The 23,952-nt window shown below is 56.1% G+C and overlaps 2 protein-coding genes across 3 annotated transcripts in view; one reads left to right on the forward strand and one right to left on the reverse strand.

Annotated features, from left to right (window-relative positions):
- Positions 1-940: 940 nt before the first annotated feature.
- On the forward strand, positions 941-8,569 carry SLC6A7 (solute carrier family 6 member 7; the record flags this gene model as incomplete). Its single annotated transcript, XM_082323949.1, has 13 exons — positions 941-1,115; positions 1,824-1,955; positions 2,518-2,752; positions 3,284-3,422; positions 3,730-3,864; positions 4,545-4,648; positions 5,230-5,354; positions 5,736-5,848; positions 5,931-6,062; positions 6,427-6,526; positions 6,887-6,987; positions 7,196-7,363; positions 8,354-8,569. The coding sequence occupies exons 2-13, from the start codon at positions 1,850-1,852 to the stop codon at positions 8,567-8,569; spliced, it is 1,674 nt and encodes a 557-aa protein (XP_082180075.1). The 5' UTR covers positions 941-1,115; positions 1,824-1,849.
- An 8,586-nt stretch (positions 8,570-17,155) lies between these two features.
- The window catches only part of CAMK2A (calcium/calmodulin dependent protein kinase II alpha), a gene marked incomplete at both ends in the record, with an annotated part of 30,998 nt that continues 24,201 nt past the window's right edge, over positions 17,156-23,952 (reverse strand). The window contains 5 exons of one of the 2 annotated variants that reach the window (XM_082323719.1): positions 17,156-17,388; positions 17,766-17,860; positions 18,683-18,758; positions 20,075-20,123; positions 21,214-21,246. In XM_082323719.1, coding sequence (XP_082179845.1) covers positions 17,156-17,388; positions 17,766-17,860; positions 18,683-18,758; positions 20,075-20,123; positions 21,214-21,246 — 486 coding nt within the window. The remainder of the gene's footprint in view (positions 17,389-17,765; positions 17,861-18,682; positions 18,759-20,074; positions 20,124-21,213; positions 21,247-23,952) is intronic. The other variant, XM_082323720.1, reaches the window with a different exon arrangement.

Genomic DNA, 23,952 nt, shown 5'->3' on the forward strand with positions numbered 1-23,952 from the left:
CTTTTTGCTTCCCAGTCTTGCCTCGGAGATATCCGCAATGGGATCTCATCCAGCAGCTGCTGGCTGGGGCTTTCAACTTTGGTGACTGGCAGTGGGATGGGAGTCATCAGGGATGCCCTCGCTGCTCTCCCAGGGTCAGGAGGTTGAGGAAGCTTAGATAGACCAAACATCTCATTGCAGACCCGATGTGTGCACACACGCAGACACCAAGGAGCCCTCCTGGTGCATAACCCCAACCTAGATGTATTGCAGGACTCACACCTCCCTCTTGCAGAGCTGAGGCAGCTCCAGTGAGGAAGGGAATGGGTTAATCCCCTGCCTGCTGAAGAGCTGCCTGTGCCTCACTGATCCAGGGCAGATTAGGAAAGCTGGAAGGAGCTTGTTCAGCAGGGACAACTGGGAGCATGTCACTAAACCACCACAGTGTAGGCTTTTGGCAGTTGGAAAAGTGTGAAAAACGCACGGAGCATTTAATGGCAGCTGAGTGCCTGGCATGGCAGGGGCTGGGGGCATCGCGCTCCCTGGCATGCTGGCGATGCGTCCTCCCCTGCTGTCTTCATGCCCATGCTCTGCAGGAGATCAGGAAAGTTTATCATGGCCCCTTGGAAGGATTTCTTGGGAAACTGGGCTTGCGAGATGGGTCCTGGTCTCCCAGGGTGAACCGGGGTGATCCTGCCTTTCCCAGGGGAGCTCTGGCCAGGTGGGATCGCATTTATCCCCTTTCCTTGCAGAGCAGGATGTCAGCTGGGGCAGTGCACAGAGAACTGCTGGGACGGGGTGTCCCTAAGGCACAAGCATCAACGCTGTGACTCAGGGTCACCAATTCACACTCGAGCTCTTGGCACTCCTTCCCTCTTTCTGGCTCTTCATCCCCTGTTTTTATTCCTTCCTCAACCCCCGGCTGCCCTCTCCCATCCCCTGCTCTCTCGCTCAGCCGGTGACGCCTGACCTCCTGGTGAGCCCCAGCAGCCAGGACGGGGACCTGGGCTCTGAGTGTCCAGAAGACAGAGGGAACTGGACGGGGCGGCTGGATTTCCTCCTCTCCTGCATCGGATACTGTGTGGGCCTTGGAAACGTCTGGAGGTTCCCCTACAGGGCTTACACCAATGGAGGAGGTACATGGGCATCCTTTGGAGTGGCCACGTCTCCCCCTCACTGAGCTGGGCTGGTGGGATGTGTCTCTGAGGAGATGCCCCTTCCTCTCCTTGGGGCTGGGAAGTAGCATTTGTTGTTGCGGGGTGAAGCCTCCTCCTGCCCCCTGTGCTTGCTGTAGGGCATTAACCACGTGTATCCATGTATGGAAGGGACTCACCAGTCCATCTCTGCACTCATGGCCTTGGAGACATCCCCAGCTCCGTGCTGGACCAAATACCTCCTGAGCATCCCCCTTGGTTTCCAATAGTTTCTTGGTCTGGTGTCCTCCAGGACTCAGTGGGGTCAGCAAATGCTTCCCAGGTATTGAAGGCAGGGAGCAAGCCTTTTGCAATGCAAGAGCCTGGTGTGATGGTGCAAAGTGACCAGCTTGTTCAACTACTCCCAGAGTAACTGCTTGTCACATGCAATAATATTTGGAGAATTTCATGGTGTTTGCAAAAGATTCAAGGAGAAAAGAGAGTTTTTGCGGAGTGGGAAAGCATGGCACCGGGTGAATCCCAGCCCTTTCCTCCTGCACTAATGGTGAGCTGCCACCCCTTGCTGTCTTCCAGATTTTGGTGTAGATCCCTTAGGGCCACAGATGTCAAATGAACTTCATTCCTTGTCATAGATAGGCTTTAGGTGTTTGCTCTGTGTTATTTTTAGGGTGTTTTTCTTGCTTCTTGCAGGAGCTTTCCTGGTTCCTTACTTCATCATGCTGGCCATCTGTGGGATCCCCATCTTCTTCATGGAGCTGTCACTTGGCCAGTTCTCCAGCCTGGGGCCACTCGCTGTCTGGAAGATAAGCCCTCTCTTTAAAGGTGCGTGAGTGAAGTCCAGAGCCTCTGCAGGGCCTCTGGAAGAGCTGCTTGATGAGGACATAGACGAGCAGCTTCGTCCCATGATCCTCAAAGCTCTTGTGAGAATCCATGGTTAAATCCTGAGGGAATCCTGGTGGAGCAGGCTGGACTTCTGGATTAGCTGTTTTAGTAGCTGCAAGATATATATAAGATCTATCACCCTTCATGATGTCATGACCAGCTCTAGCAATTGTATGAGAACTATTAAGCCAGCTAGTTTACAAAATCCAGCATCAAAGCCAAGCAATGACTGTTAAAGACAAAGGTAGTTCAAAAAAAGGTCAAATCAAATACTTTTACTCTCAAGATTAAGTTGGAGTAAAATCATCTGTATGATGCAATAGATCATCAGTTCAGAGAAGGCATGTCCGGAAGGTATAATGGCATAAGAGGCTTCCCCCACCAGGTGAACCTCTGACTGGTTAAACATTTGGCTGCTGAGATCCAGTGTCTGACCCTGGTTTTGGATGTGCTCCGCTCCAGAGAGATGGCTCACTCCTTCTTTACCCTCTCCTTCCTCCAGGCGTTGGCATGGGCACGATCCTCATCGTCTCCCTGGTGGCCATTTACTACAATATGATCATTGCTTATGTTCTCTTCTACCTCTTTGCATCCCTCACAAGCGACTTGCCCTGGCAGCACTGCGGCAACTGGTGGAACACCGACCTGTGCCTGGACCACCACGTCATCAAGGCGGGGAACACCACCTTCCCCGTCAACATCACCAACACCGTCAGCCCCAGCGAGGAGTACTGGAGGTAGAGAAGTCAGCCTGATCTGGCCGTGGGGACATGGTTGGCATCCAACTGGGGAGAGCAGGGGGATGGGATGAGGGGTGAAGGTCTGTGCTGCGTATCTCATGGCATGGTGGACACTCATGGTGGGTGTTGTGGGTGCAGTGATGAGCTCTTGGGGTCAGCTGTGGGTGATATCTCAGTTTAGCCATTGGGATCATGTCCCTGGGATGTAGGAGGTGTCCATGATCTAGCACTGCTTTGTTGGCCTGGAGATATGTTAGACTGAAACGCATCCCATCCCTGGGCCGGCTGGGAATTTGCTCTCAAGCCACCAGGCATCCCCTCTGGTCTCTTTAATGCTTGGTGGAGAAATCACACCAACTCCTCCCCTTCCCCAGCAAATAGGTGCCAGCGCCTTGTTGCTCTCTCATTGCTGAGATTTTTGACAAGGTTATTTGTTGCAGCAGAGGCATTGTTAGGTTCAGAGAGGGTCTCTGGAAGATGGCAGGGGGTGCCTGTGGCTGCTTACTTGCGGTTCTCCTTTCGCCCTAGCCGGTATGTCCTGCACATCCAAGGGAGCTCTGGGATCGGGGATCCTGGGAGGATCCGCTGGAACTTGTGTCTGTGCCTGCTCCTTTCTTGGACTATCGTCTATCTGTGTATCCTAAAGGGAGTCAAATCCTCTGGCAAGGTAAGGGCTGGACAGGCTCTTTTGGGGGGATCTACAGCGATGCTCACCAGCGCCTGTGATTCTCTGGACATCTGGGAAACTGAGACCCATAAACAGCATCAGCTGGACACAGGCCACTTCGGGGATGGCTTGCACACCCAGACACCAGCAGGGCTGACCCCACTGGCCCTGCTGCATCCCAGGGACCCCAGCACTGCAGGGTGATGCCGGGTGATGTGATGTCCCACCCTGGGGACAGAGCTGAGGGGGGAGCAGTTGTGCTATGCTCTCACTCCCGGCTCTCCCAGCTGGCTCTGCTATCCCGCAGGTTGTGTACTTCACTGCCACCTTCCCGTACCTCATCCTGGTGATGCTGCTTATTCGTGGTGTGACCCTGGAGGGGGCCTGGAAGGGGATCCGGTTTTACCTCACGCCCCAGTTTGATCACTTGCTGTCTTCCAAGGTGAGCAGGATCTTGTGCAATTTATTCAAGACACTAAAATGAACCTTCTCCTGCCACCTCCAGCATGCAACAGAGGTGGTTCCCTTACTCAAGTGCCTTTTCTGGCCACCCCCCACCCATAGTCCTCTCTCAGTTGCTCCCAGACCAAAAGTATTTGTCTTTCAGCAATCTCTCTTTGCTCCACACCTTGTCTATACTGCTCTTCCCACCTGGCCCAGCCCCGTGGCTGCATTTCTGGCTGTCCATGCAGGGAATGGTGTGCTCACCACTTCCCCTGGGTACCAGGACTGTGGGCAGGATTAGGCCAGCCCCTGTGACAGGCTGGGGGTGGTGATGGGTGCCCATGGTGGATTCGGCTGTTCTGTTTTTCTTGGCATGCAGAGCTGGGTGTTTCCTCGAGTCAGCAGTGTTGGTAGCAGAGACCACCCAGTTTTACAAGGGCATTTAATGCCATGCTGGGCTGGCTCTAAAATGCTCTCATCAACCCTTCCACTATCCAGCTGACCCACTGTGAGTGGTGAGTGTGTTAGCAAGGAAAGGCAAACACCGTGCAGGCTTTGCATGCCTGGAGGGCTGGGAAGATGTGCCAGGGGCTCTGCGGAAGCATATTTCCAACTCCATCTTCCTCAGGGGGAGGTTTCCAAACCCCTGCTCTCCTCAGACCTGTTTTCTTCCCCCAGGTGTGGATCGAGGCAGCCTTGCAGATTTTCTACTCCCTTGGGGTAGGCTTTGGGGGCCTCCTCACCTTTGCCTCGTACAACACCTTCCATCAGAATATCTACAGGTGGGAGCCAGCTGCTGTCTCATAAAAATCGTGGGTTGAGGGGAGCCATGAAAATCTCAGCTGGTGGGTTCAAAGTCGGCAGAAGCAGGCGATGCAGCACACGGTCACCCAGTGCTGCTCCTTGCCCAAGCACCTGCAGATACCTGGCAGCTTGCACAGGCTCGAGAGGGACACAGGGATCTGTGGAAGAAAATTCTCCTAAGCATCAAGACACAGTGCCTGGCTCAGAAGTTTTGGGCTGCAGGTGCTGAAAGCTGAGGATATTTGAGGCTAGTTATGCATGTTTGTCCTGTCCCCAGCATCCACTGCAGGTTACCAGGAGAGAGGAGAGTTTGGGTGTTGGACATTTGGGTTGATCTCTTCCACTGGGGAAAGCAAGCTTGGGAGGAACCCCACAAAATGACCCAAGTCATTAGATATATGCTCCTTTTGAGCCTGGAAAGCACATGCCAAGAGAGGCCCTGGAGGAGAATCACACTGGGTCATTTTACTATGGCACCTGCGGCTGGCAATGCCACCATGCACTGGTGTGGGATGGGAAGGAGTGGGCATGTTCAGAGCATCTTCTTTCTCCTCTGTAGGGATACGTTCATAGTGACCTTGGGCAATGCCATCACCAGCATCCTGGCAGGATTTGCCATCTTCTCCGTTTTGGGATACATGTCCCAGGAGCTTGGGGTCCCTGTTAACCAGGTGGCAAAAGCAGGTGAGGCCAAACGAAGACCCTTTCTCCTTCACCCTCTGCCTGGGTGCACTGAGCAGCACCCCTTCCAGGATGGAAGGCATCTGAGGGTGTCGGTGTGAGGGCTGGAGCTGTATGCTCAGCTGGCCAGAAGGGAGACTGGTTCCTGCTCTGCAAACCTTGAGCAGCACCAAGTGATGTCTAATAAAGGTCTGAGCAAGGAGCAGGCTGGTTCTCCTGCACCTCTCCACCATCTGCTGCAGGACCCCTCCTGCCCATCTTGCAAGAGCCCCAGCAGGTCCCTGCTGTGGTGCCGCTCTGCTGGGCTCTCCTCTCTTCTCCTCCGTCCCCCTGTGCCCAGCACTGTCACCCCCTTTTCACCCTGCTGTCCTTTGCCTTCCCTAGGTCCTGGCCTGGCTTTTGTGGTGTACCCCCAGGCCATGACAATGCTCCCCCTTTCTCCATTCTGGTCTTTCCTGTTCTTCTTCATGCTGTTAACCTTGGGCCTGGACAGCCAGGTAAGGACAGAGCCCACCAAGCCAGCCGTGGTGCCCAGGCAGCCCAGGGGGCTCAGGGGACCCTCTTCTCTTTTGTGTGCAGTTTGCCTTTATGGAGACCATCGTTACGGCAGTGACAGATGAATTTCCCTACTACCTGCGGCCAAAGAAAGCTTCTTTCTCAGCTGTCATCTGTATTGCTCTCTTCCTGATGGGGCTCATCCTCACAACAGAGGTAAGGGTGTGGGGCTGGATGCATCGTGGGGACCAGCTGGGGCCTCATTTTAGGGAGAGCTTAGGGCAGGGGACGAGTTTGCAGAGACACATGTATTCACATGGGCTAACAAGGTGGAAGAGAGACGATCGATGAGCCTGGGCTTCCTAGGGATGTGAGGTCCAAGAAGAGCGACACAGCGTTATTCCTGTCCCTGCAGCAACCCCAGAAGGAGAGTGATGTCTCCTGAAGGTGCCTGATCGCTGTCATCCCCAGTGCATCCAAAGGGGCTAAGGGGACGTGTCCCCAGAAGGGGAGGACGTGGGTGGGGGTTTATTGGGATGCTGGTCCCAGGGATGCTGGCCACTGTGCTTTGCCTCCACAGGGTGGGATGTACTGGCTGGTACTACTGGATGACTACAGTGCCGGCTTCGGTCTCATGGTGGTCGTGATCACTACCTGCCTGGTGGTGACACGTGTCTATGGTAAGGGGGTCTGTCCCCACAGGAGCACAGGGGGGAGTGTGCTCTGCATGGAGGGATTTAGAGGGAGTAGTAGGGGAGCCAGCAGCCTCGCAATGGAGCATGAAACACCTCTGCTCCAACCTCTTGTTTCTTCTTGGCCATCACTGGATTCACCTCTCCAGAGACAGTTGGGCTGCTGAGCCTGGTCCCTCAGACAGCACCAGCTGGGCTCCCCTTCTTGCATCCCCCGTCTGGGAGGAGAGACACTTCTTTGCTGTAGAGAATGCAAACCACTGCTTTTGGTCAGTGCAGGGCAACCTGGTACAGGCACCTGGCTCTGGGGGAGGGATCACGGCTTCTGAGTCCCTCTCCCTCCTCCAGGCATGAAGAGGTTCTGCCGAGATATCCACATGATGCTGGGCTTCAAACCAGGGCCCTACTTCAGAGCCTGCTGGATGGTCCTGTCCCCGCCAACAATGATGGTAATTGCTCAGCTTGAGGTGCTGGATGGTGCTGGAGAGCTGCAGTGGTGCCAGCATCCCTAGATGACCTCCCCTTGCGAGAAGTCACTGTGCTGGCATCTCCTGCCCCAGGGACCATTCTGGTTCTGCTGGGAGGTCTCCAGGCCTTTTTTGAGCATGACACCTTCAGAGGGCTCTGGGCTGACCTTGCTTTCTTCCCATCCCACAGGCTCTGCTGGTGTACAACATTGTCAAGTACCAGCCCTCTGAGTATGGCAGCTACCGCTTCCCCACCTGGGCTGAGGTCTTGGGCATCCTCATGGGAGTCCTCTCCTGCCTGATGATTCCCTTGGGCATGGTGGTGGCTGTGCTCCGAGAAGAAGGAACGCTGTGGGAGGTAGGAGGTGTTTGGGGCCTGGCATTGCTGGGGAACAGCCCAGAAATGAGCAGGGGTGACCACAAGCTGCTGCTGAGCCTGTATCCTCCCAAAATTTCTGTATCCTCTCTCCTGGAGGTGTATGTCCCCATCCCTCCTTGCTGCCCATGGGGTGTGAGAGATGGCGTGTCCCAGGGCATTTCCAGCAGTGTCCCCTCCCACAATGCCAGGCAGGCACTGAGTCATGCTGCTTCCCAAAGGGCAGCCCTGTGCGCATCCCCCTTCCAAAACAAGCCTGCTATGTCTTCCCCTGTGGGGAAGTACATTGTTCCTAGCGAAGGGCGGGCATGGGCACGTGGGACTTTGCACCCATTTTGCAGCAGCAATGACAGAGCACGGAAGGCAGCTGCCGGACTGTGCAGGCAGCCACAGGCAGCACAGGTGGGATCCCTCTGCTGAAAGGTTTCACCTAGGAGCAGGTTACGGAGCTCCTGGCAGCTCACAGCCTTCCCAGCCCTGGCTGGGCTTTGCTGCTCTCCCCAGGCTGTTAGAAGCAGAGGCAGCAGAGCTTGCTGCCCTCCCCAGGCAGCAACTCACCAGCTGGAGCACTTACTGGCTGCAACCTGGCTGGGCACAGCCTTGAGCACAGTGGCATGGCCAGGAACCACCTTGGCTGAGGCTAACCCCTTGCCTGGGTGACTAACCCCACACCACAGGGCCATAGCCCTACAGTAGCCCCTAGCTCCTGCAAGCCCTCGCCACTGGCACCCACAGACCATAATACCTCCCCAGCCCACAGCAGGGCACTTATACAGAGCTGCCTTCTCAAAAAGCTTCAGGACAAGCTTTTGGCCCCATCCAGTCCTCATCGGGGGCCCTTCCAGTCCCTCGGGCTGGCAGAGCACACCGTCCCCCGGCAGGGGTGGGTGAGCTGCTGGGGGGGGTGCCAGCCGGGGAGCGGAAGGGTGCCGGTGCCAGGTGCCCGTGTTCCCTTCCCCTGTCTCCTCGCAGCGAGTCCAGCAAGCCAGCCGGCCCGCCATGGACTGGGGACCGTCGCTGGAGGAGAACCGGACTGGCATGTATGTGGCGAGCCTGGCCGGCAGCCAGTCCCCCAAGCCGCTGATGGTCCACATGCGGAAATATGGGGGCATCACCAGCTACGAGAACACGGCCATCGAGGTGGACCGGGAGATGGAGGAGGAGGAGGAGGAAGAGTCCATGATGTGAGGGGACCCAGAGCCCCACAGTCTGGAGCAGGGCTCACCCTCCTAATTTGCACAGGTTGCACTGCAGCACTTCAGGATGGCTCATGGGGGTCTTTCGGGGAGCAGTCAGGAGCTGCCAGCCCTGCCAGCCTCCTTACCACTGCCCTGGCCCTGCCAGGACGGAGCTGCTGCCCATCCTGGTGCCCCCGAGGTGCTTCTGTTCAGTGTGGCAAGCTGTGTGACGAGTCCGTGCATTCGTGTGACGGTGTCTGGTTCAAGCGTCCGGGCTGCCCCGCTCCCACCTTCGGCCCCAGCCCTGCCCTCCTCATGCAGGGATGCTCGGGCTCCAGGTATGTTCAGGCTGCAGGAGGTGGGGAGGAGGAGGAGGTCCTCTGCATTGGTCTGTTCTCTGCTCATGTGTATTTAACTCCAATAACCCACAAACACATGTGAGAAAGGACTGTAATATCCTCCATACCCTGAGGACAGCGTGTGCCAGCACACTCCGCTCACGTGGAGGTACTCCAGCAAAACCAGTACAAATCAGTGCCCTGCTAAAGAAATCTGACCTAATAAATGAGCAGTTAAAAACAATTAGAAGGAAAAAAAAAAAAAGCTTTATAAACAAACAAGCCTGGACCTTTCCAAGCTTGTAGATCCCCCAGGGACCTCAGTGGGTCAGGGCAGCTCTTCCCCGTGGTGCCTGGCAGGGCTGGGGGGAGCTGAAGGAAGGGAAGAGGCTGGGTGACCTGTTCCCCATGTGTGCAGGAGGTCAGGGACAGGTCTCAGCTGGACCCAGTGCCAAAGGAGGATCCGTGTCCATCCCCGAGGGGGATCCGAGGGCTGTCCCTTGCTCTGGGTGCTGCTTTTCCCAGGGAAAGGCAAAAGGCTGGGTTTCAGTGCCTGCGTGTGATTTTGGGGTAGCTCAGCCTGGGGCCCACGTCCCAGAGACCCCATCTCCTGCCGATGCTGCTGGCTTGGGGGGTGCCGGTGAGCTCCTGGATGGAGCTGTTTGACCCGACGCTGCCAGTCCCCATCACCCCGGTGTCGTGTGCGCCTTCTCCCGTGTACTGTCGGCTCGCCATTAAAAAGGTGTGTGTCACACAGCCTCCGCGTGGCTTATTTGGGGGGTCCTCAGCATGCAAGAAGGGCACATCTAGGGGGGCTTCCAGGGATGGGGGGTACAGGTCTCCCCGGCTTTGTCCTGCAAATCTCTGTCCTGGTCAAGTAAACCAAAAAAAAACAGGATAAACAGAAAAATTAGGGTTTATGTCTGGATTATGCATGTGGCCCCAGTGCACTGGGCTATTAACCCCATGGGCCACACAGCCCTGGGTCCAGCACCGTGGGCCAGGGTGAATCCAGGGTGAATCCTGGCACGAGGCTGCGGTTTTTCTTAATGACCCTTCCCTAGGGTGGAAGAGATTTAATTATTGCCTTCACCCCTCCGAGAGCATAGGGCCAGCTCCCACACCTTCTCCTCCTGCCTGCCTGCCTCCCCATGCCCTCCCCGGCCAGCTCTGCCCTTCCTTTTCCCTGGAGGACCACCGATGGTTTTCCACATCCTCCTTGCCATACCCCACCATGGCATGATGGGCGTCCCCCAGCCCCAGCTTCTCCGGGCGCGTGGGGCTCTGGCAGCACAACCACACTGCAAAGCACCTTCAGCCGCTAGCCCCCGGGTTAATCATTAGAGGCCAGCCATAAAAGTGTCGCTGATGGAAAGTTCAGGCCATGGTGGCTGCGGAGCGGGGAGGGCCTGCCATAAACATTTATGGCCCCAATGAATCCCTCGCTCTAACCTTGACACTATTTACTGAGAGGGAGGCCTTGGGAGGTCATGGTGTTGCCCAGCCATCGCTCTGGGTGCTGGCTGGGGAGCCCGGGATGGGCTGGCCCCCGGAGGGGCACACACGGGGGTCTGCATGGTGTGATGCAGCAGGTGACGGGCTCGGGCGTTTCATGATGTCGCTTCCAGCCACAACGTGCCAGAGCAAGCAGGAGAGCCTGACACCTTCCCACGGCACGGAGATGGAGGTGCCTTGGGCTGACCGAGCTGGTTCGGTTTCTGCATGTCTCTGATCTTTTCCTACCCGCATGGGGTCCTGCCACATTCCCCAAATCCCTGCTGTAATCCCGGGATCCTCTGGGCTCTCCCTTGGCAGCTGCCGTCAATCAGCGTTGCATTGCAGACCGATGGGAAGGACGGAGCAGAGACTATGCCGGGCATGCGGTGGGGAGCAAAGCTGACAGCGGTGAGGGGAAACCAAGGGCAAAAGGTGCCGGGGCAGCGGCACAGCCGGAGGACGTGTCCCCAGGGCCACGCGTGGCTGCGCACGGGGAGGCGTGGGGCTCGCTCAGGGCAGGGGTGCATCCGTACCCTGCACCGCAATGCGGCCTGGGGTCCGATGCCATCCTCGCCACGTCCCCGGAGACGGGCACCCTCACGCTTTGGCCTCCCAGCCTGTCCCGCTGCTCTCCCGGTGAGCCCCGGGATTTCTCCCAGGCTTTTCCCAAGACCCTTCGGCACTCCCGGGGCGGCGATGGGCTGGGCAGGGAGGGGTGGCCCAAGGGTGCCCCGGGTCCCTGCCCCTCGCCCTGCCGGGGCTGGGGAAGGGGCGGCGCGGTGGCGGCAGCGGTCCGGTGCTGACACCTGCCGGGGCCGCGGCACACGGCAGGGCCGGCACCGGGGCACCCCGGCCACTGCGGGACCGCGGGGGCGAGTGGGGTGCGCGGGGCAGCGGCAGGGACTGCCGCATCCCTTCCCCAGCCCCACCGGGCTACCAACCTGCCTGCATGGGCAAAGCCAGGCAGCTGCTCTTGGGAGCCCCCTCAAACCCATCCCGGGCTCGGCTGGGGGTTTCTGCGCCCCCCACCCTGCAGCACCAGCTCCCCCAAAACTCTTAGTGGGCAAGGGTGACAGCTCGGTCCCCACCTCCCAGCCAGCCCCAGGGGGTCTCCCAGGCACCTGCAGCCCCCCCGGAGCTCTGTCCCTTGGAAAAGGGTGAGCCAAGTCTGGGGGTGACATCAAGCTCTCCTGAAGCCCCAGGGATGCTGGTGGCCAGGGGCAGGCAGCGCCCAGGGTACCAGCATCCTGCAGGCAGGAGCAAAACACCTGCTGCCTGCAGCCGCTGCCCAAGGCTTGATCCCGGCCTTGATGCTTTCGAGGACAGGAGCGCGGTGACGGAGGGACAAGGAGGTGGCAGATGGTCTGAGTCACTGCAGTGACGGAGAATCATCCGTTTCCATGCTCAGAAGTTGGTAGCTATTTATTGCACTTGAACACCAAGAATAAAACTGACACTCGCCCTCCCTCCCGCACCCACCCCGCGCCCGGTCCCCCCGCCGCCCTCCCCAAATAGAGCATCCGATTTGAGCAGTGATCATTCTGTTCACAGCCACAGGTTCCAAAAAAACAAAGGAAAAGGAAACGAAATCAATCCCTCCCCCCACATCAAGCTCCCGCTGAATCCAACACGGTCACACTGCTCGACAGTTCGAGTGCACTTACAAAAAGATAAGAGAAAGGCTTCAGCTGCAACCGTACGGACTGACAGACACGAGGGGACAGGCAGCTACCCCTCCCTGGGGCCTGATTTTTTTGTTACCTGACAAAGCTTGGTATACTCTTAATTATAATATATTTTTTGCAACCATCTTAAATAAATATTTCCATAGAGATTTCCTGTATGTATAGATATATTTTTTATATATATAATATATGAGAGAGATCTCTTTTTTTTTTCTTAAACCACTGTTAACATATTTTCCCTGCTTGTCCAAAAAAATGTTACAAAAGCCCTAAAATTGTGCAACAGTTAGAAAAAAGGGACAACAACTCAAAGAAGGAAGGAGCCGCTCGATATAGCCCCCTCCACCGCCCCCTCTTCCACTCCCTGTCGACCTGCGGGTGGGAAGGACATTCAGCCGAGGGGCAGGGAGCCGGTGGGTGGCCTTTTGGGGACGGCTGCCAGAGGGGCCACCAGCCCCTCCTCTGATGTTCCCACAGCCTGTTCACGTCTGGGTTTCCCTGTCTGGTATGGATGAGCTGGGACATTTGAACTGGACCCTTTGGAAACAGGTAACGGTGAGGTCTCTACCCCGTTATCAGGAGGATGGTGGTTGCATCAAGAGAGTGGTGTACACCATGAGATGTGTCCTGCAGTGGGGAAGAAGTGTTAGCTCGGCTCCTGGGATGATCAGAGGAGATGGTTATGGGATCTTCTGCTGACAGACACCTCTGGGTCCACGGGGCTATGTGGCTGCCCTCTCAAACAGGGCACTGCTGTTTGCTGGTCCTCACCAGTGATCCTGCCATGGGCTGCAGAGCAGACTGGGAGCTCAGAGTGGGGGCAGATGGCTGCCGCTGCCTGCTCTGACCTCTGGGGCTCCATAGGGGCATCAACTCATGGAGGACAAAGGGAGGGGAGGCAGGTTTGGGGTCAGATGGGGGTTCGGTGCCTGGCAGATGGGGCATTTACTCTGGGGGGAAAGACAGCTCTCCCAGCCGTGCCTGGCTGGGGTAAGGAGAGGAGCGCCCACTCCTCCAGCAAAGAGCAGAGGCCCAGGAGTGGCCTCTTCTTCTTCCAGAATGGCCACACCAGCAAGACCTGAGAAATGATGATGTTGCAGCTGGACCTGGACCCTAGCAGCCAGGAAGGGAAAACAGGAGATTCCCAAGCCCACCCGCAGAGCTGGGAGCCTGAGGCTGCCACAGCAAGTGCTTCCACTCGGATATCCCCTGTGGTCTGTGAGAGATGGAAGAGATGATCAATTTGGAGGACTTCTGAGTTTGGTTTGACCCCAATGGCCAGGCGACCAGGTGGGTCAGGCTGTGTCTGTGCTAGGAAATGAAACATGCCATAGCCTGATGGGGACAGGAGGTCCGTGGTGGTGAACTCCATCCCAACAAGGTGGCCTCGTCCATAGCGCTTATTGGGAACATGTCCTGGACGTTGTCATCCCCAGAACTATGGTGGGATTGTTGGGGTGATGCTAGTTAGTATGTGTGAGGGATGGTGCCAACAGCTTAAAGTAGAGATGTAAGGGCAGCGTCCCCTGTGAGCCAAAGAAGGACGGTGGCAGTTGGTGATTTTTTTGTTTGTTTGTTTGTTTTCCTGCAAGTTTAGGAGAAATCAGGAAATGTGAAGGAAGACAGAGACAGAAGCTGTTCACCATGGCTACTAAAAGAAAGGGCGGTGGTTTATCAGTGCTTGCTCAGAGATGCTCTGGGGATACAAGAACCTGCTCTGGAGAAGCAGGGCGAGGTGGGGAAGAGAAACCAGGCAGAACAGACCCCTAAAGTGCAGGTGCTTAATGCTGCCAACATGGGCAGGTTGGGAAGTTGGGTCTTCCTTGGTCAGACTTCAGCTTGACTGGAAGACTAGAAAGGAGTTGAAACCCCAGACTCTGCTTCCCTTGGAAAGGATCAGGAGCATTTTAGATGTTGCAAGGACATCCAGCTGCCTCCAGAGGATCCTGTCCTTGGAGAGATGACAGTAGGGAAGCCTCAAAGAGGAGAAACCATCTCCAAGAAGACAGCCCAAAGCCTCCCTGGAAACCAAGATGTTCCTCCCTAGCAGCAACTGCCCAAAGTGGGCTCTCAGCGAAAAGAGATTGTATCTACCCCAGCATCTCATCCATCGTCCCCGGCAAACCCCACCGCACCCCCTGTCCCCGACCTTTCTCCAGCAGCAGCTGCTGGAGCAGCTTCATCCTCACAGCCCACCCGAGGTCCACAGCTACCAACAGCTCCAAAACCAGGCTGAAATCACATCTATGCTACAGCCCCCATGCAGAGCCCTGCCATGACCTCCTCCTTCCTCATCCATCTCATATCGATCCCCAGAAATACTCCTAACACCCAGAGAGCCTGGGCTTCAGGAGGTGGATGAGACACTCACCACGGCTGGCTTCAGAGCCAGCTCTGGAGAGGGACAGAGAGAACTGTGAAAGAGCTGAGTCCTTCCTTTAAAAAAATGAAAAAAACTTCAGCACTACGTGACTACAGGAAGAAAAACAGATCTGTAAAAACACCCAAACACTACCTTAAAAGCTAATCCTCTCCCTGCATGGATTTCCCTGCTTTGGGGCCATCTCTTGCAAGCCAATGCAGCTCCATGGTCAAACAGCACAGGTCTACCAGGGGCATGGGGACACACATTTGCACCCATGGAGAACCTGTGTGATTTGCCCCCAAAAAGGCATCTCCTACACACATCGCCAGCAAGCAACTGCTGCACCGCCGGCACAACAGGACACACCAAAACACCTCTCAGGGCCTGTTCATGCCCCAACAGTTTGGATTTCTACCCCTCCATCCAGTGGGAAAATATTTTTGCAGTCTGCAAGGATGTGGCTGCGTTTCGCGCAGCGGCCGTCCGTGCCTCGACAGAGAGCAAAGCGTTCAAAACCACAGAAAAGGCAAAATACACGCTCAGAATTTACATGGAGAAAACATTTCCTTTTTTTTTTTCTTTTTTTTTTCCTTTTTTTTTTTATGTCCAAAACAAGCGGGTTTTTGTTCATTTCTTTGTTTTTCAACACACGCACCGTCTAGAAAGTTAAACGCCATGCAGATGAAGAGAGTGCAGCTAGAAAGTCCCCCGGGGCAGCAGTGCTGCAGGAGTCTCATGTCAACGAGCAAAGAGGTTCCAGTTGGAAAAAAGAAACAAGAAACAGAAGAATTGCCAGAAAAATACCCACCATCGGACCTCTACCTGACAGCAAAGAGGTGAGACCAAAATTCCCCTTCCCGGCCATGTCTTCTGTCCTGAAAGCCACATCCCGGTGGCTCCCCAAGAGCCACCGCCTGGGTTTGCCCTGCAGGAAGACCCGTGGGGTGCGGGAAGGTGCCCCTGGAGGTGGGTGCCCCTGGAGGTGGGTGCCCCGGGGAGGCGGGTGCCTTCGCCCGCCCGGTGCTGCGGGACGGGATGGGACGAGCCGCCGCGGCGCAGGGTAGGGGCTGGCAGCCACGGGACCCCTGGTAGGAGCATCGTGGAGGCACAACCCCTCTCCAAACGTAAACGCAATGAAAAACAGCAACCCCGGAAAATCCCCCCACCCTCCCTGCCCCAAACAGTTGAATGTTTCTAGTTATTACATAAAGATCCATTTCAGCAAATACTCAAAATCAAGTTACGAAATACACAGTAGATATTGTTTTCTTTTCCCTATAAAAAGGCATGCGCTCAAAGTAGAAGACAGCTAAAGGCTTGTTTGTTTTCTTCGAAGCACGATCAGATTCTGCAGAGTTTTGTTACTTTATAAAGCTTGCATTCCTCGTCGTCGCTGGAAGGAGTCGTGTGGGCGATGGAGGTTTGCGCCCCGAATCGGTGGCCAGCTCGGCCGCCCCCATCCCAGCCCGGGAGCCAGGAGCAGGGGGAGCGCCGGGTGCTGCATGCGAGGGGCAGGGGTGGGTGCTCGCGGGGCTGGGTGCTGGAGTAAAGGATCCAGGCTCGGTGGTGGGTGAGGAGGAGGGTGCGGGAGCGGTGCTACCGCCATGGCGTGGCTGGGAGAGCCCCCCTCCCGGCTATGCCGATGCGGTGCTGGGAAGCAGTCGTCTTTCTCCTCCTCTCTTCTCCCAGCTTCGCCAGTCCCTGCTCCGAAGGGAGAAGGGAGGAAGGAGGGAGAGCATCCCTCTTGGCACAGCAGCCGCCTGGAGCTAGGGCGCAAACCTACTCGCTCTCCTGGGAAGGAGCCAGCCCACGCTCCTGGGAAGGGAAAACAAACAGATAGTCTTTACTCACCCATCCGAACACTGCCCTCCTTGCCCGGGGGCGCATGGAATATGGACTTTGCGAAGGGTTTAAACCCCAGTTTCCTGGCTGAGGCTGCCAGGAAGCGGGAGCTCGGGTTGGGAGCAGGCGGGAGCCATGGCGGCAGATGGGAACCTCGATAGCAGCAAAGCAAAATCCACCAGTGCGCAGAGAGGGTGCGGCACAGAGCAGCTCACAACTGCCCCCCTGCCCTCCTCTTCCTCGGGGGGGCTCCCAGCAGAGGCGGGGATGGAGGTGGATGATGAGTCCGAGCCCAATTCAGGAGATGTGCCGGGCAGTGGCAACTCCATGCAGCCGAGGAGGGAGGCGTTTACCCCGGCACACATCATCTCACTGGCCAGATGCTCGGGTTTAGGTTCATGGTTTCTCTTTTCTTCATTCATGCAGAGGAAGGGGGCCCAGTGCCACGGCCCCAGTGGGTGGGGGGTTTGATGGGATGCTTGCACGGTGCCGGCAGGGCCGTTGAGTGTGTGCGGTGAGAAGCGAGGGGTTATTCCAGCGGGAACCAAGCAGCAGAGCCAACAGCCAAAGTCCCGTAGGTGAAGATGTTGGAGGAGGTCTCCCCTTGGTAGTCAGTCAGTGACAAACCCCACACGGGCAGGACCACGCTTCAGCTGCAAAACACGAACCAGGCGGAGAGGGAGTTTGCTTCGACCATCCCTTTGGCAGAGCATCCCTGTCCCCATTGCTACCTCACAGCCATCGGCCATCTCCTCCCCACCGTAGATGCTCAGGGCAGGATCCCACCCGCTTTGCAGCCTCAATGCCACAAGGAGCCCATACCGTCCCCTCCATGCCCCCCTTGCCCCATCCCCGGAGCCTCACAGGGCTTACTGCGGTAGGACGGAGGGCGCGCCGGATCTGTGGAAGTGGACGATTTGCCATTTGCCATCCCGGCGGTGCCAGATGCGAGTCTCCTCGGACTGGGCGGTGCGGGGGATCCCTCCCGCGTCCACGTACTGCGTGATGCGGATGTAGGCGATGCAGGCGGATTCGTCTCCCATCAGATGGATGTGAGGGTTCAGGATCGTCGTGTGCACGGGCTTACTGTTCCGGGACCACACTGGAGAGGGGACAAGTACAGGCAGCTTTAGGCAGGGGAAGGAGTTTGGGTGGCTCTTGCCCAGGGCGGCAGCAATGTGGGAAGGGGAGATGCTTGGGTTAAGCTCTCTGCTTGGAGGGGCTGAGTAAATGCTGCACGGGTGGGTTCAGGATGGGTCCACATAGAAAGCAGCTAACCAAACAACAACTCTGCATACAGCCCGGACCCAGGTGACCTAACAGGCTTGATTCATCTCCTGCTAGGATCTTCCAGATCAGACACAGATGCTCCCAAAGCCACCCTTACCCTCCTCCCTCCAGCAAGCTGATGGAGGTCAAGACACAGCTGGGCCCATGGGAGGTGGGAAGGGTCCCTCGGGAGGCAAGGGGGCTGCTTACGGTTTTCAAAGTAGAATCGGTGGAAATCCAGGCCTTCCACGAGGTTGCCCAGAGCCTCGGGTTCAAAGGCAGTCATCCCAGGGTCACACATCTTCCTGGGGAGGTGGAAAGGGGAGAAAAAAGGGAGAGGTTATCTCACTGCTTCTGGCGGAGAGCCTGTAAAACCCAAATGGCTTGTGCTCGGGATGACTCCCCCTCAGCCTGAGACCAAGGAGCCTCTGCACCAGTGAGCAATTCAAGCAGAAGTTTGGCCTCGTCCCTGCACTCTGCATGAAGCCCACCCCACCTCACCTCCACCCATCGACTGCAGCCAGGACCCCAGCGAGGCGGGGTGAATTCTCCATCAGTCACCATCTCCAATTAAACCTCCCAAAACATTGCCATCTTCTTTGTAAGAAAGAAAAACAGCAGGGAAAACCTCATATTCTCTGCTTTGTATCAAAATATCCCTGCTGCAGTTCTCTGAGGCAGGGATGAAGACCTGCACTTGCTCAGAAATCGCTAATTAAATCGGCCTTGAACACAGAAGAAGCGTACTCTTAGGAGCATCAGCTCAGCGAGTAGAAAGCAGTTACGCTTCCAAGCAGCCTGCGGCAATCTGGATATAATGGATACCACGGATGCAATGTTCCTTCTTCCACCATAAATCACGTTTACAGTTATTCATCTTTCTACAAACCAGAAAATGGGCTCATCCATAATAATGAGACCCGAGAGATATGGTAAGTTAGTGTGAGAGAAGCACCAGGGTTGGAAAATTATGTCCCCTGCTTCTCTTGGATGGTCTCCATGCCCCACCACCTCCATGTCAACCTGGGCAGCAGTAAAACCTCCTGGGCTGGGTTGTCACAGGGAGAGCGCCCGCTCCGGGAGGCTGAGCCCCTACCCCAGCCCAAGCCCGCGCTGGGCACACTCACGTGTAGGACTCAAAGTCGCCATTGCTTATTGCTTCGATCAGCTGCTCTGTGACTTTAATGATTTCTTGCTTTCGTACTGTTGGTTTAAAGAGAAAAAGAAAATAAAAGGAGAAAACAAACCAAAAGTGCTGGCGTTGCAATATCAGTGAGGTATCTTTTTCTCATTAGAAACAGACAGCGGGACATTGGGGGCCATTGGAAACTGCCCAGGGGAAAAGCAGGAGAGGGACTTGGGGGAGAGATGTGGGGAAGGGCTCTTCATCCCCAGAGAGGAAAGACCTCCAAAGTCAGGGCAAAACTGAAAACCCCTGTATTTTCCTAAAGAGCAAAAGGGTTAATCACCAAGTGGTGAGCTGCCCTCAGCCCAAAAAGGTGGCACAGGCTGGTCTTGGCTGCAAAGCCTTGCCAAGCCAGGACTTTCTACTCCATGAACTCAGAGCAGGGGCCAGCCAAGGCCAGGCTGGACCAAGGATGCCCTCACCTCCCTCTGAGACAGGAGCAGAGGGTCTCAGCTGCGGGGGAGGACAGGTGGGTGATGTGGCCATCCACCCCAGCAGAGACAAGGAGGGACCCCACGAAGAGCACGGCACCGTGGCACTGCCAGCACAGCTGGGAAGGGACCGGGCTGCAAGAGTGGGTTTGGCTCCCCGGGATGCAGGAGGAGCTGTCAGAGGTAACCCTGGGCTTATTAATGAGGCTCTGCTTCAAATGCAAATCGGCGTCATGCTTGACTTAATTTTTTTTTTGTATTGTGGCTAATGAAAGGAAAGAAAGGGATCACGTTCCTGAGAGTCGTTCAGAAAGGAGGAGAGGGAGCCCCATCACTTCCCAAGCACCACCTGCCTCCGTGTCTGCTCTCGAGGAGCCGTTCTCCAGGAGGACAAATGTCCCATTAACTCTCATGTCAGGCCACAGTCCATCTTGCTTTGTGCTGAGATCACTTCGCTGAGAGACTTTACAAATTACCACCAATAAATTATTCCCTGGGTTATTCTTAGAAAGCTGGCTCTGGCAGGCAGAAGGCAGGGATTTACCCTGGAGGCTGGAGGCTTTTCCCAAAGGGCCATTTATTTTGGAGGAGCAGGCGGCCGGGCTGCTATCCCTGCAGATTTCTGCCATTTCCATGGGTGTTTTCAGGGACCATCCCTGTTTTTGGGAGCCCCTTGCTCCTCGCCAGCAGTGCCCCAGCTGCTCGTGGTGGTGATCCAGCAGCAAAACCACCTGTGGCATTTCATCCCTAAGGAACGAAAGCCACTTCTGAAGGGCCTCGAAGCAGCTTGATGGTCATGGGTTTTGCCGTAGCCAATATCTCATTAAGGGTGGCCGGACTAACGACCCTGGGGCACCCCCCTGAAACAGCCTGCCCACCCTCCCAGGTGCTGCCGCCGGTACCTTTAGTGTCTTCATCCTCGATGGTGGTGTTGGTGCTCTCCGACGATTCCTGAGCAAAGAACAGAAAGGAGAGACGGGACGGTGAGAGGGGTCTTTGCCCCACACCAGACGGAGCTCGTGTGTTCGACAGCCCCCCGAGTCCGACCCCACAGAGCTCGACTGTGCCAACGGACAGAAACCAAGGAAAACGCCAGCAGGTCCAACCCGTCCTCAACCACAGCTCTAGGGCAGTGCTGGCAGAGCCCTCCCTGACCTCCACTCCTTGTAGCCAAGGGCACAAGAGCTGGGCTGTGGAGGGTCTTGTAGGAACGGCGCTACCTTTCCTACCAACGCCTGTGGGGACAGAGACGGGGGCAGGTCCGCGGGGGTTTGGTGGGTTCCTAGGAGCGTTGCAGGAGGGGCAGGGAGAGGGGCTGTGCAGGGGTGGAAGACACCATGTTGACTGTACGATAAAGAGAGAGATGTACAAATTAAACAGCGAGGAGGAGCTGGGATGAGAAAGAGGGGACTGTGCAGGAGTGAGAGAGACCACACTGACCGCAGAGTAGGGAGAGAAATGTACAATAAAACAGAGTGCTTCCAAGACCCACATGGACCACTGAAGGCTGAGACACAGCTCCTTCAAGAAACAGCTGAGCACTACACAGATTTGGGGGGGAGGGGGGTACTGACCCCCCGTCTCTCTCCAGGAGCCCCATCAAGGCGACTCTGCTAGCGGAGCTAGAGCAATGGCTCTGCTAGCTCTTCCCAGCAGAGCCTTGCTTATGTATTACCCATAATACCCCGATGTAGGTTGGCAAGGTGTCCCATGACCATACAGTCCCCGCAGAGGCATGGAAGGTGTTTCTCCAAGGCTCCTTGGACCGATGCAGCCTGCAGACCTGAGTCAGGAGAACTGGGAGAAACGGCATGAGAACCCATCAGCAAGAACCAGGGCTGGCTTCCCACCAGCTGGTGGCCAGCAAGTGCCTGCACCAACCCTGTTAATGGGGTTTGTGGGTGATACGGCTTTGAGGATGTTCCCTCCAACCCCAGTGTCCCTTCTTCCCTACCCCGAGGTAACTTCCAAAAACGGGGGAAGCTGGAACATGTAGAGAGGCCCAGCAATATCGGCATTGAGGAAGACGAAGGACACTCACCATTAACTGAACGCTGGAACTGGACTTTCTTTTCTGGAAAAACAAGGAGAAGAGATGGAACAGGAAGAGACACAGAGTGAGAAAGGCAGAGAGCGGCACGTGAGAGGCAGCAGCTCCTGAGCCACCCTTCGTGGTCCTCGTGGAGGGGCAAATGAAAGGCATGGGGGGCAACCTGCTGCTCCCGTAGGGACGTGCCGCTGGCTGCGGTGCTGGTGGTGCCATGCCAGCTCCCTCCCCGCATTCCTGCTGGCACCTTTCTCTCTTGACCTGCCATAATCTCTGGAGTTGCTCATCCCAAGGACCTGCCTAGTCCAAAAGGGAGTCCCCTAGGAGTCGATGACCACTCTGCTGGCTTTGTGACCGGGCCAGCAAGCTCACAGGAACAGGAGTGGGATGCTGAAAAGCTAAGGCAGCTCCACCACCTGAACAGCCCTGCACCCGGTGTGAATGCCGTACTGATGTTTACAGACTCTGGAGCTGTTCTGGGTGCATCTTCCCATGCTGCTGACTAGCATGGAGATGCTCAATTAGCTTTGGACCTAGACCAGTACTAAGCTGGCTGGTTTAAAGCCAGCGTGGCTATTGCTACTCAACCCCGCAAGGCAGACACACCGTGTGGGAAGCTGTCCTGAGCACACAGCTCCAGTGCTTTAAATCAGGACAAGTCTCCTCCAAAGAGAAGACCTTACGCAAGCACATATTTATCTCCATCCTTGACCACTACCACTAGGCTTTAAGGCTTTTGGGTTGGATGACCCCATAGCCATGTTTCTGCTTGCAGTCCCAAACTACTTCTAGGCTCTCCTTCTTTGCTGTGCTTTGCTCCCCGTCTCCATCTTTAATCTAGCTAGGAGACAGAGGGGCGCACATGCTGGCCTCAGGCCCTTTTTCCACCTCCAGCTCCCAGGGGATGAATCACAGCAGGTGACAGGGAACACCAGCATGCAGGAATCAGAAGCTGCAGTGCCAAAACCCACAGTGTTTTACTAGCATATTTAACGAGGCACCGGCTCTGCCTGCCCTGCAGAGGGAAAAGCAGCACACACAGTGCAAATCTCTTGGAAAAGTCCATGGAGCGACCCATTAGGGTGCATGGGTGGGCTGCAGTGTAAAAACTGCTGATATCCATTCCCCCTCATTGCTCCTTTCACATCCTAAGTGGCTCCCACCAGCATTGTCACCGAGTTTCCCCCTCTGCAGTGCAGCTCTCCCCTCCCTGGCTAGGTCCTATGTTAATCCTCACCCCTCCTTCACCGAAACAACAGATGTCCTAAAGGGCAGAGCAAGCTGCAGTGTTTCAGAAGGAATCTCATGGGAAATGGAGCTGCCGGAGTTGGGCTGTCTGCAGGAAGGGCTGACAGCTTCTGCTACCCAAGGACATGAGACGGGGCAGTAAACTGCAGAAATTTCAGACGCAACAGAATGCAACACAAAGCAGTGACTGCGTCGAGTCTGGACATACAGTAACAGGATGCAACACGGGGCAGCGAGCTCATTAATTTAGGACGGGACAGGATGCGACACGGGGCAGTGATTTCATTAGTTTACAATGTGACGAGATGTGACACTACACAGGGCAGTGAAGGTATCATAGCTGCTGGACCAGAAGACCTCCCACAGACCCCAGAGCAGGGCTCGAGGGGGATTTTTGGTCCTGTGAATGCTTTTAGTAGGGGAGGAACCTCCTCGGGAGGGTGAGTTTCGAGCCCTCTGAGCCTGGGCTAGCACCATCCCGGTGCCGGAGGACTGTGCGGGCAGGCTGGAGGGCAGCACCAGCTACCTGCTGCCCACCTGTATAGCTTTGGGCAGGAACGGCAGGGGTGGCTGCCTGGGACCTGCCTGCTCTCATGGGGATGGTCAGTCCAGCGGGTTTCTCCAAATGGGGACACAACTTTTCCGACAATGAACCACACCATGTGGCCTGACTTACAGCCCTGCTCTGAGCAGGCAGGACCCTTCCCTTCCCACCCGCCCAAGGCAGGTTTCCATGTTCCTGCCTTGCTTTTCCAGCAAGATGGAAAGAAATGAACACTGCCCAGCGATGCCCTGACATCTGCCAGCTGCCCACGGTGGGCCATTAAAGCTTTGCCCAGAGCACCCAGCCTCCCCGTGCCCCCGTGAGTGGGTTACGCTGAGAGTTCCCCTGGGCTGAGCATGGGAATGAGAGGTGGGAATGGTAATGCTGAAGGTGGCCAACACAAGAAACCTGTTAGAGAATGAGCTTGCCCCTACTTTGTCTTCTCCTCCTCTACCTTCTTGGCCATCTAGCCAGGCTGTCTCGCCTCCATTTGTTGGAAAGGGGGCAATAAAATGCAATCTTAATCTCCAGAGCTTGTACACCCTCTTGAGCTGAGTGTCGGCTGGTAGACTGCACTCAGGATGAAGCCTCACTCGCTGCTCCCCGCTCACCAGCGAGGGGCTGAGGACTGGGGATACAAACCAGCCACTCTGATCCTGCTCTGAAACCAGACCCTCGTTGCCGAGTTTCAGTGATGGGCCAGAAGGCTGTTTACCCAAGCAAGTGCCCCTCTTCCCAGGATAACATCTGTCCTCAAAGCTACTTTGAATTCCAAGTGGGAGCATCATTAGCAAGTTGGGCTGGCAAATGGTCTTCTACCACCACACCATCCTGGCGATGCTACAGATTAAATTCAAGGCTGTCCCTTTCTGCTGGAAAATTAGATTCGGGACTGTGCCTGATGAAGCCTCTCCATCCACCAATCTCTCCTTTTACTGCTT

This window comes from Platalea leucorodia, assembly GCF_965183815.1.
Source record: "Platalea leucorodia genome assembly, chromosome: 11".
Taxonomy (NCBI): Eukaryota; Metazoa; Chordata; class Aves; order Pelecaniformes; family Threskiornithidae; genus Platalea; species Platalea leucorodia.